At 42.5% G+C, this 21,785-nt stretch overlaps 1 protein-coding gene across 1 annotated transcript in view; it reads right to left on the reverse strand.

Moving 5' to 3' along the window:
* Window positions 1–6,457: 6,457 nt before the first annotated feature.
* The window catches only part of TM4SF4 (transmembrane 4 L six family member 4), a 30,793-nt gene continuing 15,465 nt past the window's right edge, over window positions 6,458–21,785 (reverse strand). The window contains exons 4-5 of the mRNA XM_002759502.6: window positions 11,703–11,892; window positions 6,458–7,387 (exon numbers count right to left, since the gene is read on the reverse strand). Coding sequence (XP_002759548.1) covers window positions 7,370–7,387; window positions 11,703–11,892 — 208 coding nt within the window. The 3' untranslated portion in view covers window positions 6,458–7,369. The remainder of the gene's footprint in view (window positions 7,388–11,702; window positions 11,893–21,785) is intronic.

Consider the following 21,785-nt stretch of genomic DNA (forward strand, 5'->3'; position numbering starts at 1 on the left):
AGAAAAAGCTGGACTCTAGATTAGACTCTAATCTAATTAGAGTCTAATTAGAGTCCAATTTTTAAAATTTTTCTTAATTTTTCTGGGGTCATGGATGTTTAATAATGTGATGAAATCTTCAGGCTCTCCAAGGCTGAAAAAAAATAATTCATGTGACCATAGGTACCACTTAAGAGACTGTAAACACTTCTGCAGTTCTCAAAGGGAGGACTCTGGGCCGGCAGCATTAGCATCATTGAGGACCTAAACAGAAATGCCCAGCAGGGCATGGTGCCATATGCCTGTAATCCCAGTATTTAGGAGACCAAGGCAGAAGGAGAGCTTGAGGCCAAGATAAGAGACCAGGCTGGGCAACACAGCAAGACCCGTCTCTACAAAATAATGAAAGAGGCTGGGTGCAGTGGCTCATGCCTGCAATCCCAGCATTTTGGGAGGCCGAGGCGGGTGGATCACTTGAGGCCAGGAGTTTGAGACAATCCTGGCCAACATGGAGAAAACCTCATCTCTACTAAAAGTACAAAAATTAGCTGGGTGTGGTGGCAGGCACCTGTAATCCCAGCTACTCATGAGGCTGAGGCAGGAGAATCACTTGAACCCAGGAGATGAGCCGAGATCATGCCACTGCACTTCAGCCTGGGCTACAGAACAAGACTCTGTCTCAAAACAAAACAAAACAAAATCACTTTTTATTATTTTCAGTTCTATATAGGAACCCAGGCATTTCTTCCTAGATGATTTTAGAATTGGTAAGAAATCTAGCTCAGTGGCCGAGGGAGTGGACTCACTCTCAGATAATTGGACCATCTGGCTTTGGATCCTACACTTCCTATTTACTGCTTATGGGGCCCTGGGAAAGTTATATTTTTTTTAAGCCTTGTTTTAGTCTTATGCAAAATGGGGCTTATCACTGCTTCCATATCATAGGTTTGTGCCAAATAAAAACAAACATGGACTTAGATAGGGAGAAACGCTACTCAAAAGGACTATAGCAATAGGGAAAATGCTCCAGTCTCAGGAATTTGCAAATGTCTCAGAGGCCAACAGAAAAGGCTTTTTTTTTTTTTTTTTTTTTGTATTGGGAGAGGTAGGCAGAGCTTAGCAGAAATGGGAAGTTGGGCAAGCAAGGGTGTGGAGACTGACAGGAACGGTTCTCTGACTAAGCTTATCAGGGGGGTCTTCGTGCCTTCTCAGGCTTGGGGACAAGCAGAGCTGGGGCCTGACTAAAGTGTGGTCATGAGAAAGCAGAGAGTAAGATATGGGCAACTGTGAGCACTAGGTCCGTTGTTTTGAGGACTGAGTGAAATCCCATCACTTACCAAGGTCTAGGGTTATTTTTATTATGAATGGCCGATTCCAAAATGCTGGAGCAGCCCTTCCACTTTCCCTTGAGCAAAATAACTTTGTCACACCACCATAACAACGACAACATCCCACTGTCCCAGGCCCAGTCCTTGAAAGAGGTACAAACATTGGTGAGATAGTCTCTGAGTTCTCAGTCCAGGGCCAACAAAGGGTTAGGTGACCTAACGTGACACAGGCACTCAGACGCTTGCAGGGTATTGTGGGAGAATGTGGCAGGTTTTCCATAGTGCAGAGGTTGAGAAACGCTGACCTAGACTAATAAATCACACGCATACAAAGACAAGACAACTAAAAAGCCATTCTCTTCTCCACATCGGGTAGAGTAGTTCGGTAGTGTGCCAGGCTAAACCGAACTACCTTCCCCAAATTCCCTTTCCTGTGTTTCCTGTTAGGGTGTGCTGCAGGAGGGATTATTAAGAGCTTTGGAGACAGAAGAGAAGGAATATCTGCTTTTTTTTTTTTTTTTTTTTTTTTGAGGAAGGGAGGAAGGCAGGAAGGGAGGGAAGGAGGAAGGGAGGGAAGGAGGAAGGGAGGGAGGAAGGAAGGGATAAAGGAAGGAAGGAAGGGAGGAAGGGGGGAGGGAGGGAGGGAGGGAAGGGAAGGAAGGAAATCAACCAATGAGAGAGACATTGCCGACCTGGATCTAGAGGTTTACAAGCTTTTTAGCTCACCTGCACGGTTGCCAGCCACGCCTCCCCTCACTGACACAGGACTGATGGGCCTACAACCATTCATCTTCCCCGGGATTCTCCTTCAGTGCCTGGGTTGCCTGGGCCAGGTAGGGTGTCCTTTTTTTTTTTTTTTTTTTTTTTTGAGACAGAGTCTTGCTCTGTCACCCAGGCTGGAGTGCAGTGGTATGATCTTGGCTAATTGCAATCTCTGCCTCCCAGGTTCAAGCAATTCTCCTGCCTCAGTCTCCTGAGTAGCTGGGACTACAGGCATGCACCACCATGCCTAGCTAATTTTTTGTATTCTTTTAGTAAAGACGGGGGTTTCACCATATTGGCAAGGCTGGTCTTGAACTCCTGACCTCGTGATCCATCTGCCTTGGCCTCTCAGAGTGCTGGGATTTCAGGTGTGAGCCTCCATGCCCAGCTGGTAGTATGTCGTTAGCTCTGTGACAAAGGGCTCCAGCTTCTACAGGGCACCCATGCTGTCAGAGGCAACAAGAACAAACAGGCTTCCAGTCCATCCTTATGGTTCCAGTTCGTGCTTGTGGGTTATAGATTGTTCTTTTTCAGGCTTTACATCCAAGTCTGACTGCTTTGTTGATTGCCTGCTCTATGGACTTTAAGCTCCAGCATCAGACACGAAGACAACTCTCTTACAGAGACTGCTTAGTTCCAAGAATTATGTAAGGTCAAATCTCTGTAGCAAACGTGTGTGTGTGTGTGTGTGTGTGTGTGTGTGTGTGTGTGTGTGTGTGTCTACACATAGATATTTGTTCTCTGATTGAACCCTGGCTGATACATTGGGTTAAAGTCAACGTCACACTATTAATGTTTCTAACACAGGACAAAGTAATTTTTTAGAAAGGATATTTCCCTCCCTGGGGCCAATGTCAGTGGCCCTCACTCATTAATTGTTCTAAACACTAGACCTATTCTTTTTTTAGTTTTCTTTCTTTTTTCCCTAAATTATCTTTGGATGATTAGACTGGGAATAAATTATGGTATGTCCTAGAAGTCTCTTTCCTGCCTTTCAAGAGTTGAGTGCCAAGACAGTTATTCCAGGTCTTGGTGACTCAATTGGAATGTACTGCATGCGTTTTGATTTCTTTTTTATGAGATCAAACCAGAATCCTTCAGCTACATCCTGCTGCCTCCTGGTTCTCTGTAGATTAAAGAACCATATGTCTGTCTTAGAATGCTCTATTTGACCCTTGGTTTTTTACCCCATCTGGAGATCCTCCAGAGCCTCTGTGTCTTCCTTAGTCTTCTCAGAGCAGAGCTGTCCTCAGTTCCTGGGCAGACACTACCGGGTTTGAAAGGGAGAGGAGAAGCTGGATGTCACTCACGTTAACTTTGCTCAGTACTTCGTTATAACGGCTTTTTGCCGACAACTGTACATGTGGCTGGTGTGTTTGAGTAAGATCCACAAATTATTTTCATCCCTTTTTTCCATCATCACTAATAGTTCAGGTCCATCAGCATATTATGTACATGTAGCTGGCTGATATTTTGAGATAATAATTTAGGTTTTGTCTTGCTAGTATTTCTCTTTTTCCTTTCCTCTATTCAAGTGGATTGCTGGCCCTGTGCTCCTCATCAGCCCAGTAGAAGGCTGAGGCAGGGTGGAAAATCCCAAAAATGGCCCAAGGTAAAGCCTGGTGCAATGACATTCAGAGCTAGAAAGCAAATGTGGTTATAGAAAATACAATTTTAATTTTAATACTAATGGATCTGTGTACTGAGATCACTCCAGCCTCATGTTAAATTTAACATAGACATCCACTTTCTACTTGTTTTGTCAACTCTGTTAAAAAATTATTGTTATTATTAGTTTTTTGAGATGGAATTTTGTTCTATTTCCCAAGCTGGAGTGCAGTGGTATAGTCTTAGCTTACTGCAATCTCTGCCTCCCAGGTTCAAGTGATTCTCCCCGCTCAGTCTCCTGAATAGCTGGGACTACAGGCACCCACCACCACGCCCAGTGAATTTTTGTATTTTTAGTAGAGATGGGGTTTCACCAAGTTGGCCAGGCTGATCTTGAACTCCTGACCTCAAGTGATCTGCCCCCTTGACCTCCCAAAGTGTTGGGATTACAGGAGTGAGCCACTTTGCCCAGCCTTAAATTATTTGTTTATGTTTATTGTTTTAGCCTGTCACTCAGGCTGAGAGTGCAGTGGCATGATCACGGCCTCCATCTGCCAGGCTCAATGAATCCACTTGCCTCAGCCTCCCAAATAGTTGGGACTAGAGTCATGTGTCACCACTTTTGGCAAATTTTTCTATTGTTTGTAGAGACAGGGTCTTACTATGTTGCCTAGGCTGGTCCCGAACTCTAGGCTCAAGTGATTCTCTTGCTTTGGCCTCCCAAAGTGCTGGGATTACTGGTGTGAGCTACTGAACCTGGACTTGTCTATTCATTTTTGAAATCTTCAGTTTATTTCAGGGCAAAGGATGCTACCTCAGAAAGAAGTGCAGGAGAAAGAAAATTAAGGGCTCTGGGCACCTCCATTCACATGACAAATTTATGAATTGCCTAATATGTGCTAAGTTAGGCACGGAGGGTGTATACTTGAATCAGATCCTTTTCTTGCTTCAAATAACTTGTAGTCCAAAGCACAGAATAATAAAGAAATGTACTCCATTAAGCAAACTGAAGTTGGCAACTCACATAATAGAAGTTTCTGGACAGCCTGAACACCAACCTTGGGGTGTGTGTGTGTGCATACGGAGGGAGGTCTCTAAGGGAGAGGTGCCCTCATCTTTACCCTTTGTTTCCGTCTCTTCTTTTTAAGTCCTCTTATCCATGGTAAGCAATTTCCTCTAATTTTATGGTAACTGGTTTTGAAAAATGGCCCTTTGTGAAAACTTGCCAAAGGCTATCTCAGTTCTTCATCTATAAAATAATGAGAGCAGATTTTATGATGACTACAATTTCTTTTTTCTAAAATAATGAATCCCTGTAAAGCCCTGAATAAAGAATTGATGCCTCTTAGCCACTTTCAAATTCTCTCATCAAAGAACTCAGGCAAGTGAATCAGTCCTAATAGCCCGACGCCTCTGAACTTTTGGAACATCGTTGCCTGAGAACATCATTACCTGGGTCACCGTTTAGTATTCAGCATGTATACCTTGTATCTGTCAGTGAGGTGTGAGTTTCCAGTGGGCAGCAACAGGGTCTGACTCAAGTCTGCATCCTTGTGCCTGCAGGCGGTGATGTCAGGCAATGGTTTCTCAAAGTGGCTGGTTTTCAACATCAGCTGGTGAGCTTTTAAAAATGAAATGGCTGGCAGGGTGCGGTGGCTCACACCTGTAATCACAGCACTTTGGGAGGCTGAGGAAGGCAGACTGCCTGAGAGATCAGGAGTTTGAGACCAGCCTGACCAATGTGGTGAAACCCTGTCTCTACTAAAAATACAAAAATTAGCCAGACGTGGTGGTGGGAGCCTGTAATCTCAGCTACTTGGAAGGCTGAGGCATGAGAATCACTTGAGCCCAGGAGGTGGAGACAGGAGAGAGCCAAGATGGCTGCCAGCCTGGGTAACAGAGCAAGACTTTGTCTCAAAAAAAGAAAATACAGGAAAAGGAAAGGAAAGAAAAGATTGACAAAAAACAGACTTCCACATCTCATGCCCAGATTTGCAGACGCATTGGGTCTAGGCTGTGGCTCAGGAATCTGTAATTCCTCAACATCTCCTAGGTAATTTTGATGATCACTCATGTTTGAAAGCAAATAGACTAAACTGCCTTTCTTGCCTCTGCCTATTTATTAAGTTTCAGGTGCCAAACACAATCCCTGATCTCAGAGTTCTCATTGCAGTCAGGGCAAAACTATAGCCTGTAACTCTTTGCATTTTCATTGCCTAGACCCCTGGGGGCCAGCACACAGTAGGTGATCGTTAATTATTTTATTGATGGCTTTGACAAACCCAGTTTTCAGTGTGCCTGACCTACATGGTGCAGCCTTTTAGCTTGGCAGGGGCAAAAGCGAGACTTTCTGGCTTGGAATCCCTGAGACCCTTCTTATTGCACACAGTCATGTTGACAGCCCCATGGGCCTTTGCTTCAAAATTTCCTATATTGCTGATCGTCTCTCAAGTGTCCTTTTACAGATGGGGAAACTGGGACTTTGTAAATAACTGTCCCAGGACCCCTAAACTGGTTTGTGGTGGAGCTGGGGTTTGAACACAAATCAATGGAATGGATCTGATGTCCTATTAGTGCATGACTCATAAAACCAGTTAGTCTTAATATGATACACAGAATAATAATACTTATTATCTTAACCCTGGGCAACAGGCTGACAAGATTATTACTCAAATCAATTTTTTTTAACTTTTTTTGTTTGATCGAAGGAAGCATTTGTAGAAAAGATGAGTTGTTATTCATTCAACCTTTTGCCCCTCCCTCCTAAAACACACACAATCTTTTTTACATTACCTCTGAATTCAGATTTTAATTTAATACTCATAAGGGAACCCTAGCCAATGATGACAGCTCAAAAGACCAGTCACAAGCAACTCAAACAAGTCAGCAAAAAAGGCAACCAATAAATACTTATGATACATCAATCATTCTTTTTTCCTTATACATCTTAAAAACAAAAATTGGTCTTAGTTTCTCATTTTAAATGTGCTTTCCTCCTTTGATTTATGTAAAACTTCCAAAGATATAAACATCTTTATATACAAAGAAGCAGTATGGCAGTACATGTGGCTTTATACATTTTACATTAGTAATAAAAAAAAATCATGAGGCCGGGCGCAGTGGCTCACACCTGTAATCCCAGCACATTGGGAAGCCAAGGGGGCAGATCACAAGGTCAGGAGATCGAGACCATCCTGGCCATGGTGAAACCCCATCTCTACTAAAATACAAAAACATTAGCTCAGTGTGGTGGCGCATGCCTCTAGTCCCAGCTACTCAGGAGGCTGAGGCAGGGGAATTGCTTGAACCTGGGAGACAGAGGTTGCAGTGAGCCGAGACTGTTCCTCTGCACTCCAGCCTGGAGACAGAGCAAGACTCTCTCAAAAACCAAAAAAAAAAAAAAAAAAAAAATACATGAAAAGTTTGCTTTGAACCTGTTTGTAAATTCTAAAAAGAAACTAATTTGAAGGATTTATAAATCAAATTTGTTAAATGACCAAACTATTTTTTATGTGAAAATAACAAAATTCTGTCAAGCGAAGCTGGTTGGAAAGAAGGAATAACTGCCTTTTCTAAGCTTTGTCAGCTAGGGAGTGGAGAGGAATTAACAATCCCAAGAAGAGAAGAATACGTTTTATGGAAAGAAATTGTAGTCATTATGCTGTAGAGTTTGAGCAGCTCATCTCAGAGGTTTAAACAGGTCCATCTCCCTAGAAGGTAGAAAAGGTGAATTAATTATGACGTCATTATTTTGTAAATGCTTGCTTTTTCCCTCCTTCTTCCCATTCTCATCACCTGCCTTCCTCCTGCCCTTATTGGTTGCCTATTCAATGTTTTCTATACGTTTTCTGGCTTTGTTTCAGAGCTTTAATCTCCCACTCACTTGTGTTGAGGTTAAAGAAATGGAAGCTTCATTTTGCTTGGCATTATTTATTTATTTATTTATTCATTTTGAGATGAAGCCTCGCTCTATCGCCCAGACTGGAGTGCAATGGCGCGATCTCAGCTCACTGCAACCTCTGCCTCCTGGGTTCAAGCGATTCTCCTGCCTCAGCCTCCTGAGCAGCTGGGATTACAGGTGCCTGTCACCACGCCCAGCTAATTTGTGTATTTTTTGTAGAGATGGGGTTTCACCTTATTGGCCAGGCTGGTCTTGAACTCCCGATCTTGTGATCCGCCCTATTCAGCCTCCCAAAGTGCTGGGATTACAGGTGTGAGCCACTGCGCCCGGCCAGCATCATTTATTTATTTATTTAGTCCTCAAAAAAGTTACATTTTATTTATTTATTTTTGTTTTATTTTGTTTTTTAATTTTTTAAAATTTCAATAGCTTTTGGGGTACAAGTGGTTTTTGGTTCCATGGCTGAATGAGGTACTGCACCCATCACCTGAGGAGAATACACTATATACAATATGCATCATTTATTTTTAAAAATAATTTTGGTAAGAGGTGCTGAGAGACTAAGTGCCATGTGGAAAGCCACCACTAACAAGTAGGAGAGCTGGTATTTGGACCAGGGAGGCTGAACCCAGAGACTGTGTTCAAGGAAACCTGAAGCTATGCTACCTCACTGACTTTCATGAAATAGGAAATAGCACTGCCATTTACTGAGCCTTCTAAGGGTTCAAATGAATTCGTGCTTGTTACCTTGTACTAGGCATTCCATTGGCATCCATAGGAGTAGGTTAAGTATTAATAGCCACATTTTATAGACAAGGAAGAGTTGAGGGCAACTGACTGGGCCAAGACCATACAGCTGACATTCAAATCAGGTCTCATGGCATGTATTTTAAGGCGCGTTCTCAACTATCACTTCATTTAAGGACTGTGCCAGGCTCAGAAAGTTCTCAGTAAATTCTTTCTGCCTAAACAGATAGATGTTGATCTCACAATCTTTCCATAAATTAGGCAAGAGGCAGTTGGAATAACTGAGGCTATTAGAAGTTAGTCGGCTTGCTGGGGTCACTCAGCTAGTAAGCTGTGGAACTAGGCTGAGAGCCCAGGTCTTTCTGCAGTGTCCTACTGGGGCAGGAATGCTGACCAGCCCCATGAGAGGCCAGCTGCCCACAAGTAAGGAATCTTCAGCAGATTGACTTTAAAACTGCAGCTCTTGTGCACTGAAATATTTAGCAGTGAAATTTCGTCATGTTCAAAAATTACTTTCCAAGAGTCCAGAAAGACAGAGGGTGAGCAAATATTAACAATTTTGGGAACATAGGTGAAAGTGTACAGGTGTTCATTGCACCATTCCGTCAACTTTATGCAGATTTGAAGTTTTCAAAATAAAACTTTGGAGGAGGAGGGGGAAGAGAGAGGAGAGATGAAGGGAGGGAGGAAGAAAGGAAGGAAAAAAATAGACAATTCTGGTGGTGTATGTTCATCCTCTGTGAGTCTCTGGTGCCCACACACTAACAACCATGGAGTCCATCTACTGTCTTTCAACTGTCAAGTGACTCAGCCATTAAGATCTCTGAAATATGGTGTCCAAATAAATGAAACTCACTAAAAGGAATCAACGTACTGACACCTATGAGTGTGTTTTTAAATTGAGAGATAATTCTCAGATTTAGCAGAGTATTATCAACAATTCAAAGAGTAATCATATTTTCTTTTTCTTTTCTTTACTTTCTTTTTTTAGGAAGGGTCTTGTTCTGTTATCCAGGGTGCAGTGCAGTGACAAGATCTCAGCTCATGCAGCCTCAGCATCCTGGGCTCAGGTGATGCTCCTAGCTCAGCCTCCTGAGTACCTGGGACTACAGGTGCATACCACCACATCTGGTTAATTTTTTGTATTTTTGGTAGAAATAGAGTTTTGCCATGTTGTCATGGTCAAGACCAGTTCATGGCTGGTCTTGCACTCTTGGGCTCAAGTGATCCTCCTGCATTGGCCTCCCAAAGTGCTGGGATTACAGGTGTGAACCACTGTGCCTGGCCAAAGTAATATTTTCAATAAATCTTGCAAAGAAAATTTACCATCCAGCTAAACTATATAGGAACCGAAACTTCAATTTATAATTCAGCAAACATTAATTCATTCTGGATGAATTACAAGATTTAAATGCTCAATATTCTCAACTGCTATCATAAAAATAACTTTGGTGAATTATTAGTTGGTAGTAATGTTTAAAGACCAAAACATTTAAATACAATACAATAGAAATGAAAATTTGTAGAATAAAATGCAATACACAGTGAAATTTATTTGTGAAATGTGCATTTTACTGCTGATTTGGGGGATTTATTTGTCTTTTCCATTTTTATAAAGTAATAGATAATTATGAAAATTTTTTTATACTGTAGACTGATTAAAGGGAAAAAGTCTTCTTACTTAGAAATGATTAACTTTTGGTTGAATTTCCTTTAGTTTTTTTTTTTTCTATTCACACAATTTTATTTTCTTCTACTTATATAATTGTATATTATGTACAATTTTTGTATCCTGCTAAATAACAAAAGGATTTAAGTTTTGTTATTTAAGGATTTTCAATATTACCGCAGTTTTGGTGAAACATTCTTTTAAGACTAATAAAATAATAAAAGAGATACTATGACAGGTTATATAAGAAATTATGTAACCTTACCTAGGTGAGGAGACTGGAGGGAACTGGGTAGATAGAAGACAAAGGCCGGAGGAAGACTTTCCAACTGAACACCTTTATATATTTCTCTCTGTGCGTACCCATGCACATATTTAGTTTTTGAGTTATATACATGTAATGCTTCTTTAAAATTTATTTACTTATTTATTAAGACAGGGTCTCACTCTGTCGCCCAGGTTGGAGTGCAGTAGTGCGATCTCAGCTCACTGCAACCTCCACCTTCCGGGTTCAAGTCATTCTCGTGCCTCAGCCTCCTGAGTAGCTGGGACTACAGGCATATGCCACCATGCCTGTCCTTCTTATTTAAAATTTAAATAAAATAATTTGAGTCATTTAAAGTTTTACCATAATATTACATTAAGTGAATAGACCTTTATTTACATATATTTACATAATCCCCCATTAGGGAACTCTCAAGTTTTCTTTTATTTTTTCCCTCATCAATCTGTGCTTTTATTTATTTTTAATTTTTATTTATTTATTTATTTATTTATTTATTTTTGAGATGGAGTCTTGCTCTGTCACCAGGCTGGAGTACAGTGGTGTGATCTCAGCTCACTGCAACCTCTGCCTCTTGGGTTTAAGAGATTCTCCTGCTTCAGCCTCCTGAGTAGCCAGGACTACAGGTACGTGCCACCACGCCCAGCTAATTTTTGTATTTTTAGTAGAGACAGGGTTTCACTATGTTGGCCAGGATGGTCTTGATCTCTTGACCTCGTGGTCCACCCACCTCAGCCTCCCAAAGTCCTGGGATAACAGGTGTGAGCCACTGCACCTGGCCCCAGTCTGTGTTTTAATAACTTTGTGTATGTGTGTGAACAATTGCCTAATTTGATTTGGGTGTTAGTTGAAATAATCAGACTGTCTTATGGTCTGCAAGTCTGTTTTTTAGTATTTCGTTGTTGGTATTTTACAACACTATTTAGAGACTAAAGCCTGAGTGATTTCATTTTTGTTCTTCCCATATAAGAACTACCTTTTTGTCTGTATTAGAAATCATATCAAATCTAGGTTTTACATTGGTATGTTCTGTGCATCTGAAGAAGTGAGAATATGACAGGTCAGACCATGATGTGCTGTTGCTGAGACTGTACCCACATGACAAATGCTCACTTCCGGTGAATCTTTATATAAACATCATTGTAAATGTTCATATGTAGACAGAGTCCTTTGCCTCCAGAACTGCGGTCAACTGCATGTGAGGCTGAAAATTATGGCCACCTTCAGCCTGGGTGTTTTAACCTGCTCTGGTTTCCAGTAATGTAATGTCTCCTGTCTCCAGGAGCTGACAGACTGCGCTGACTGGACTTCCCAACCTGGGCTGGTTTTCTGCAGGTGGTACACTTACTCCCTCATTCCCTCAGTGCTGGTGGCCTGACCTGGCCTCCCCCATGTTGAGAAGAAACAGCAAAGGCCTTAACTTACCCCACAGCAGCCGCAACACTGGCAGTCTCCACAGAGGGTCCCCAGGAGGCCATTAACCACCTGGATGGCACAGAGAACCATCTGGATTCCTCCTATGACCAGCAGGATGGAGAAGAGAGTCAGATTCCAGGGAACGACATTGAGAGGCTGTTGGCACTTGTTCCATAAGGCTTCATCATTGAGATAGTCCCTGTTGGTGGTATGGGGGACAAATGAAACACTTGTAAAAAGTGTGCAATTCCCTTGAATAGGAAGTTACCATAGGCTGGGCACAGTGGCTCGCGCCTATAATTCTGGCACTTTGGGAGGCTAACGTGGGCGGATCATCTGAGGTCGGGAGTTCGAGATCAGCCTGACCAATGTAGAGAAACCCCATGTCTAAAAAAGAAAAAAAGAAAGAAAGTTACCGTAACAATGTTTCTGATGCACCACTTTCCATTCAAAACGAGCTTCAGGAGGAAATACTTGCACTAAGCATTTAAACGCTCTAAGACTCACAATTTTTTTTCAAGTACTCCCTGTGCTCTCATCACTTCACACATGTTCACTCACTTATTCCCCATGAAAACCTCCGGTTCTCTTTCACAAATCAGAGAGCAGAGGCACTGGGAGGCTAAGTTATTTTCTCAGTAGCCACAAAGCTACTGAGTGGCAGAACAATTTTTGTTAGCTGACCAAGAAGATGGGCAAATTGACCATCTAGGATGGGGACAGAAAAATGAAGACACTCCCAGAGTAGAATTTCACAAATGTGCCACTAGGGGTGGTTGCTCACACTTGTAATCCCAGCACTTTGGGAGGCTGAGGCAGGCAGATCACCTGAGGTCAGGAGTTTGAGACCAGCCTGACCAACACAGAGAAACCCCATCTCTACTAAAAATACAAAAAATTAGCTGGGCATGGTGGTGCATGCCTGTAATCCCAGTTACTCATGAGGCTGAGGCAGGAGAATCGCTTGAACCTGGGAGGCGGAGGTTACGGTGAGGTGAGATCGCACCATTGCACTCCAGCCTGGGCGACAAGAGCAAAATTCCGTTTCAAATAAATAAATAAATGAAAAAATAAAGAATTTCACAAATGTTCACAGCTTTATCCCAGCTACTGTTGTTAGAGAGACCGTTTTGACTTTTGACAGATGACTTGTCAAGTGTAGTGGCCATCTGAAGCCATGTAAAGTACACATGTGTCATATGGCTAAAGGGAAGAGCCTGCTTAATTTTCTTCAAAAGGAAATAGTCTGTTGCCTTAATACATATTTTACATAAACTGTGAATTAGGAGAAACTGCAATATATTTGTATTTTATTATATAGAGAAAGAGTTTATTACAATATAAAGGGCATTGTGGCTGGGCGCAGTGGCTCACACCTATAATCTCAGCACTTTGGGAGGCCAAGGTGGGCAGATCACCTGAAGTCAGGAGTTCAAGACCAGCCTGGCCAACATGGCAAAACTATGTCTCTCCTAAAATACAAAAATTAGCTGGGCATGGTGATGGGCACCTGTAATCCCAGCTACTCAAGAGGCTGAGGCTGGATGAAGAATTGCTTGAACCTGGGAGGCAGAGGTTGCAGTGGGCCAAGATCATGCCATTGCACTGCAGCCTGGGCAACAAGAGCAAAACTCCATCTCAAAAAATAAAAATAAAGGGCATTGTGCCTTGAAGGATAAATGTGAAGTATACTATTTTAAGACAAAGCTGAGTAAAGTGGGTAAAGTCTTGTGGATTATTATGACTCTTCACATTCTTAGAGCCCCAAATTGGTCTCTTCGTCTCCTCATCTTTCAGAGCCTTAATGAGAAACTCAGCTACCTACTGAATTAATGTTGATGTTATTATTTTTAGATCTTTATGACAACCTTCATGGAAAAGGAAGAAATGAACATTTTACTCTTGGTTTCAAAATAAAACATTGTTTATAGCATTGATTTGTCTTTCCTTAAGAGCACAGGTACTAGTAGCTTGCTAGCTGTGTCACTTGCATGCTTACCTGTAAAATGGGAGTTACATTATCTATCATATCATAGGGTTATTGTGAGGACTACATGAGTTGATATGAGTAAAGTGCTTAGATCAGTGCTTAGCATATAGTATGTGCTCAATAAATGCTAGTATTGTCATTATTTAATTTAAGCAGTCTAGTCTAGTGGAAAGAACTGGTATTTTGGATTCAGATGAACCCTGGTTTGAACCCAAGCATTCCCCTTATAACTATGTATTCCTCATGCAAGTTCCTAACCTCCTCTAGTATCAGTCTCTCTCTCTCTCTCTCTCTCTCTCTCTCTCTCTCTCTCTCTCTCTCTTTCTCTCTCTCTCTCTCTCTCTCTCTCTTTAAATAGACATGGAGTTCTCACTATATTTCCCAGGCTGGTCTCAAACTCCTGAGCTCAGTCCTCCCACTTTGGCCTCCCAAAGTGCAGTGATTACAGGTGTGAGTCACCATGCCCTGCCAGCGTCAGCTTTTACAAAAAATGTATATAACAAACTAAGAACTACATCACAATTGTGAGAATCCACTGAGATAACACACCTTTTGTATAGCTGTATAAGACTGTTCTTTTTTTTTTCGAAATGGAGTTTTGCTCTTGTTGCCCAGGCTGCAGGAACTGTGCTATCTCGGCTCACCACTACCTCCACCTCCCAGGTTCAAGCAATTCTCCTGCCTTAGCCTCCTGAATAGCTGGCATTACCATGCCTGATTAATTTTGTATTTTTAGTAGAGACAGGGTTTCTCTATGTTGGTCAGGCTGGTCTCAAACTCCCAACTTCAGGTGATCCGCCCACTGTGGCCTCCCAAAGTGCTGAGATTACAGTGGTGAGCCACCGTGCCTGGCCAAGACTGTTCTTTTCAGTACTTTTTTTTTCATATTAAACTTTGCTTTAGAGGGTCACAAAATTCTGTGGCATATTTTCGGGCAAGTTGTTTCCATTAAAAAGTACTGATTTTAGTAACTAATAACTTAGCCAGGCACGCACTTGTAATCCCAGCTACTCAGGAGGCTAAGGTGGGATAATCACTCTGCACTCCAGCCTGGGTGACAGAGTGAGACCCCATCTCAACAAACAAACAAACAACCTAATAAGTTCAAACTGCTGCATGAAAAAAAAAAATCCCAAATGGTCCACAAAACATTCTCCTTTCCTTCTGAAGGTTTTAGGGTGCATTGTTAACATTAACCAGTCTTTTACTAATAAGCTTAAATGGCCAAATGAGACAAACAGTTCTGAGGTCATTCTTCTACCGCTGATTAAGACTGTGGTGTCAGGTATGAGGGAAAATATTCACTGAGTCTTCTGAGCTTTCTGGGAAGACTTGGTGCCAAGTCTTTTGGTCAGCAGCCTTCTTGTTCACTGCTTTGATGACACCCACAGCGACTGTGTGTCTCCTATCACAGACAGCAACATGACCCAGAAGAGGCTGGTCGGAGGAGCTCTCAACACACATGGGCTTGCTAGGAACCACACTGATGATGGCAGCATCACCAGATTTTAAGAATTTAGGGCCAGCTTCTTACCAGAATGGCAATCAATCTTTTCCTTCAGCTCAGCAAACTCGGAAGCAATGTGACCTGTGTGACAAGCGGCAGAGGGGTGTAGCTAGCACTGATTTGGCCTGGGTGCTACAAGATGATCACTTGAGCAGTGAATCCAGCTGCTTCCAATGATGGGTCATTTTTGCTGTTACCAGCAATGTCGCCATGACAAAAAAACTTTGACAGATGTGTTCTTAACACTGAAGTCCACATTTTCCCCAGGAAGAGCTTGCATCATGGTGCATTTCAACAGACTTTAGTTGTAATGTTGACTGGAGCAAAGGTGACCACCATGCTGGGTTTGAGAACACTAGTTTCCACTTAGCACATAGGGACCAATACCACCAAATCTGTAGACATCTGGAGGGGCAGATGCAGGGGCTTGTGAGTTGGACGAGTTGGTGGTAGGACACAGTCCAGACCTTCAAGCAGCATAGTTTCATTGGCATTGCAATCTTCATGGGTTTTTACATCCCTGGAACCAAGGCATGTTACTACTTGGCTCTAGCATGTTGTCATCGTTCAACTGGAAACTGGCACAGATGCTGCTGTGCTGGGGTTGTAGCCAATTTTCTTAATGTAAAGTTGACTTTCTTTTTTTTTTGAGAAAGAGTTTCGCTGTTGTTACCCAGACTGGAGTGCAATGGCACGATCTCGGTTCACTGCAACCTCCGCCTCCTGGGTTCAAGCAATTCTCCTGCTTCAGCCTCCTGAGTAGCTGGGATTACAGGCACGTGCCACCATGCCCAGCTAATTTTTGTATTTTTAGTAGAAACGGGGTTTCATCTTGTTGACCAGGGTGGTCTCGATCTCTTGACCTTGTGATCCACCTGCCTTGGCCTCCCAAAGTGCTGGGATTATAGGCGTGAGCCACCGCGCCCGGCCAAGAGTTGACTTTCTTAATGATTTTTCTCATGTCTTTTCTGGCTGTAGAGTGGCTAGGTAGAATCCATTTTGTTAACACCAACAATTGGTTGTTTCATCCCTAGGGTGTAAGCAAGAAAAAGGGCATGTTCACAGGTCTGCCTATGGAGATAGCAGCTTCAGATTCACCAACACCAGCAGCAACAATCAGGACAGCACAGTTAGTCTGAGATGTGTCTGTGACCGTGTTTCTGATAAAGTCTCTGTCCTAAGCATCAACGACTCATGCAGTATTTGCTGGTCTCAAACTTCCACAGGGTGATGTGTCACACTCACACTCATCTTGCCATTTATTCAAGACCCAAGCATACCTGAAGGAGCTCGTTCTCTTATATTAGCAGCCTCCCTCTCAAATTCATTGATGGTTCTTTTGTAGATTATACCATGTTTGTAGAACTGTTGGCCAATAGTAGTGGACTTACATGAATCTACATGTCCAATAATGACCATATTGATGTGAGTCTTTTCCTTTCCCTGTTCAGCTTTGATTTAGTGGTGGTTTGCATAACACCTGGGTTCTGGTGGCAAACCCATTGTGAAAATGACCTTTTTTTTTTCAACATCAGACATACATCTTTCTGTTCTGCATTTTTTCATTTAGTCCTTTCCATCTTTGCAATTTTAAAACTTGTTGATTATAAAAGGTTATAAAGCTATGATATATTCCAGGCACACTTTATGAAGAAAAGATCCTGAGGTGAAAGAATTGGCGATCCTGAGTTCCCGGCCTCTTGGGAGAGCCTGCACAGCGGTGGGATGACAGCACCTCCTGGTGGTAGAATTTGTGAAATGTTTACAGGAGAACTTGGAAGCAAGGACTGAATTTGGGTGCCTGGAGAAATCTAAGTCCCACTCCTGCTGGAGCCTCACCACTCACAAACCACCACATAGCCACACTCAGGCCCTTCTTCTCTCCCCTTAAACTCTTCGATTCTGGCAGTCTCTGAGGCTCAGCAAAAAAAGGCTGCATTAAAGTTCAGTTTGATCATTGTGTCCAACTCCCCAAACCCAGGGAGAGAGGAGTCCTGAGTTTTTCATGGACCTGGTAACAAGGCAAGGAGAGCAGAAGCAGTTCAGATGCACTTAATTGATGTTTTAAAGCATCCAGTTATGATGCAGGTGTTTCCACCTGAGCTGTAGTAATCCCATCAACGTGGGAGCAGAAAGCCAGGAATTTCACATAACTCTCTTCTTGCCAGCAGCAAAGGCAGCTGAGGAAAGGAACCAGGGGGCCCGAATGCAAATGCTTTGCTGGCACACTCTGTCTGGTGAATTCATATGCCACCTCCTCCATGAGAAGCTCCATGATGTTTCTGCCTCAGCCTGAGTTTGGTTTCCTTCTGTGCTCCCCAGCATTCTGTGTTTCTGTCCCTGTCGTACAGAGCACCTGGATCCTGTGCTACCACCACCCCTCCATTTGTTTGTCTTCTCTTCAGGACTGTAAACTCCCAAGGGCAAAGACCATGTCCCACTGTCTCTGTCCCCAGTTCCAGCACAGGGAGTGAGTGCTTCATAAATATCAGCAGCTCTCACAGGTCCTCTGTGCCAGGCCCTGGGCTAGCTGCTTTCCATCATCTTTCCTAATGCTCCAAGGAGGTGCTACTTTACTTGAACAGTGTTTGGCATACAGTAGCCTTCAGTAAACACTCAATGAATGAATGAACATATACCCATTTTACGATTAAGAAGGTGAGGCTAGTAAATGGAAGTGCCTGGGTTTGATCTTAGGTCTGACTCCAAAGCCAGTGTTCTTACCCATTACACAAATGCCCTTTGTTACAGTAGTTATTTCCTTAGCACATTTGAAATGATTTATGATATTTGATTTATACATCTATAATAGCACGTGAATCGAGGCTTACTTATTTCACAATAAATAGATTATTCTTTTGAGCCTTATTTATGCCTGATAGAAAGGTTTGAAATTAAGTCACAGAATCATTATAAAAGCACATTTTTAAAAGTTCTAATGCATAAAAATAAATTCCATTTACAATAATACTTTATATTTATAAAAATGGATAATAAAGCTGAATCAAACAAGTATGTGGTAGGAACTGTGCTAAGTGCTTTATGCACCTTGTGTTATTTTCCTCTCATCTGAAGCTGTGAGGTGGATGTTGCTGTTATTCCCATTCATTTCACAGATGAAGCCTGAGAGATAAATGGTATATGGCAGAGGTGTGGCTAGACTCTGTCAGCCAAGGGCAAAACTGGCTCATAACATTTGTGAACTGTTTCTGCTTCATGAGAGCTGAGATTACGTGGTGCAAATCCAATCTCATTCTATTAAAGTGGCTTTCAGCTCTTGGGAATAAGTTCACTTGCAGCTTATGATGCTCCTTGCTAATAAGTAATTTCTGAAGTGAAAATGCAGATGGTCTTAGCTGAATGTCAAGGCAGAACATTTAACTATGTTCAGTTCAGTGTCTCGGTGTCTGAGCCACAGACGTGAGGGCGTTCTCCTTGACCTTGACTCTTTCCCAGGGAGGTGGAGAGTTGCAGCCTGGCCCAGGAGAGCCATGCGTGGCCCTGTCTCTCCCTGATGACTAACCACTCCTGGCTCTTCCTCTCTTTCCCTCCTATGGCTGTCCTCACACCCTGTGCAGGCTGCTTTTCTTTCAGCAGCTCAGGGTCAAGGGAGGGATGGCCAATTGTCTCAGGGAGGAAGACCTTGGATGGGAGGAGGTTCTATTTCAAAGGAAGCCAAGAGGGTGTATTTCAAAATGCCCAGGTTTCTTTTTCCTTCCAGGGCGTTTCTTTAACATGGTTCTCAGGACAGAACAAGTTAACTACTTTTGCTCCCTTAAATATTATCACCAACAAACATTTCTGAGGAAAACAGTGCTAAATGCTATGGCATTGCAGAGCCCTGGATTTTGTGCACTATTAGAAATCTCAGAGTCCACCTTGATAAGCTTCCCCTTTTCTCCTCACACTGAAACCTGATGACTCCATTTCAAACATTCTCTGAAATTTGTCTTTTTGTGCCCCAATTCTGCTGCCTGGGTGATGTTCACCATCTCATCTGGATTATGATGCCAGCTTTCATTCCCTTTGGTTCCTGAGTCCTCCCATTCACTTTCCACATTACTGGCACCATCATGCCTCTAAAAGTCCAAAATGGCCTTGCTATGCCCTACTTGAAGTCTTCTGCTGTGCCCTGATGTCTTGAAGATCTGCCTGCCTCTCAGTCTTACCACATTGTGTGGTGGCCCCTTCTGCAAATCTCTCCTCATTCACATTAAGCTTCTGCCATACAGTGCTCTGATGTTTGCTGAGCATGTCAGCCTTTTCATGCCTGAAATGTGCTTCTCCTCTCTCACTGGAAGGCAAACTTCTGCTCATCCTCCAAAATCAGCCCATGTCACCTTCTCAAAACCTTTCCCCTGCACTCCTTCTCCATATCACACTTTCTGCATGATGAGGATCTGTTTCATGTGTTCACTCTAACTCACATACTGACTAGGGCAGGAGCCCTATATCAGCATATATATATATGTGTGTATGTGTGTGTGTGTGCATATATATATATACACATATATATATATATATAGAGAGAGAGACTATGTATTACATACACACATACTGACTATATATACACACATATATATGTGTATATATAGATATATAAAATGGGTGTGTGTGTGTGTATATATATATATATATATACACACACACACACCTACATATATATATATGTATTTTTTGAAGTAGGGTCTGGCTCTGCTGCCCAGGCTAGAATGCAGTGGCACGATCATGACTCACTGCAGCCTCGACCTCCTGGGCTCAAACGGTCCTCCCACCTCAGGCACCTGGAGTATCTGGGACTACAGGTGTGCATAACCACACCCAGCTAATTTGATTTTTTTTTTTTTTTTTTTGGTAGAGGGGCAGTGGGGCAGGTAGTTCTCCCTAAGCTGCCCAAGCTGGTCTCAAACTCCTGGACTCAAGCAATCCTTCCACCTCAGCATCCCAAAGTGCTGAGATTATAGGCATGAGCCACCATTCCCCGCCAATTAAAAAAAGAATTCATTCTATTAATTACTAGCCATGTTGCCCTGGGAAAATTAAGCTTTTTGAGTTTCATTTTTCTACTTCAGGGATAAAAATTCATCTAAGATTTATGAGGAAGATTAGGTGAGATTATGCAAATAAAGCACTTAGCACTTAATTATTGGGAAGAAAAAGAAGAAGGAAAAGGAGGAAGAGGAGAAAAGAAAAAAGACAAGGAAAAGAAGCAAAGGAAGGGAGGGAAGAGGAAGAAGAACAAGAACAAGCAGCAGCAGCAGTTGCCATCACTGCTGCCCTTTGGTAATAAGGGAGAAGTGACAACTGTCTTCAGTTTTCTTGTTTTGGTTCATACAAGTGACTGAGCCTTTCTACTCTCTCAGCAGCTGTGTATGAGTGTTAGGTTTACAACTATAACAAAAATTACTATATGCTTATGTGGATAAGAAGAGTCCACAGATCCTTTTAACCATCAGATACCAGTATAGTACAATATAGTAAAAGGAGTAGAAGGCAGAATCCCGTGAGTTTTGCCAGCAGGGAATCTAAGCAAAAAGCAGACAGTATGAGTCAATATAAATTGTGTTCTAGAAAAAGCACTGTGACTTGGAGTAAGAAAACTTGGATTTGAGCTTCAGCATTTAAGAAACTGTTCCTCTCAGCAAGTCACTTGTCCTCTCTGGGCCTTGGCTGTCAAGCCTCTGAAGGGGAGTTAATAATCTCATAAACTTTTCGTGAGGATCAAATGAAACAATGTAGGTAACAGCACTTTGTTAACTGAAAACACCAAGCAATAGAAGGTTCAACTGTTGCTATAAGAAATTCACAGTGAGCTTCCGCAGTCAGAGGGAAAGTTTGGAGCTGACAGTGGTAGATAACATCAAAAAGGAATGTGAGTTCTCATCTCAAAAGAGAGGAAACAGGATTTGAGGAGACAACAGAATACTGCTGAAGATTTGCCAGGTGGCAAAGAGGATGCAGTGAGACCTGGACCCATCCCTTGAATGCCCTTCCTGTAGCCATGATGGCATATTTTATACCTGGCATAAAGAGTCATCTTACGGGCTGGGTGCAGTGGCTCATGACTGTAATCCCAGCACTTTGGGAGGCCGAGGCGGGTGGATCACGAGGTCAAGAGATCGAGACCATCCTGGTCAACGTGGTGAAACCCCGCCTCTATTAAAAATACAAAAAATTAGCTGGGCATGGTGGCGTGTGCCTGTAATCCCAGCTACTCAGGAGGCTGAAGCAGGAGAATTGCCTGAACCCAGGAGATGGAGGTTGCGGTGAGCCAAGATCGCGCCATTGCACTCCAGCCTGGGTAACAAGAACGAAACTCCGTCTCAAAAAAAAAAAAAAAAAAAAAAAAAAAGAGTCATTTTACATCTTACATGGGATTAAATTCTCAAGTTAGGGCATGAGGGAAAAAAAATAAGTAGTCAAAATCATTCTTAGATAGCCCATAAATCATCTGAAAACTGTGATACATATGGCTTTGTAATACATCCCTTTACAGTAATTTTGATCACATTATAGTTTGAAGCAGCTGTGCAGATGTCTAGGTGTTCAAATCATTCTCCCTTCAGGTAATTATCAAAGCTGTACGGTGAACGGA

The sequence above is a fragment of the Callithrix jacchus genome, chromosome 17 (genome assembly GCF_049354715.1).
Source record: "Callithrix jacchus isolate 240 chromosome 17, calJac240_pri, whole genome shotgun sequence".
Classification (NCBI taxonomy): Eukaryota; Metazoa; Chordata; class Mammalia; order Primates; family Cebidae; genus Callithrix; species Callithrix jacchus.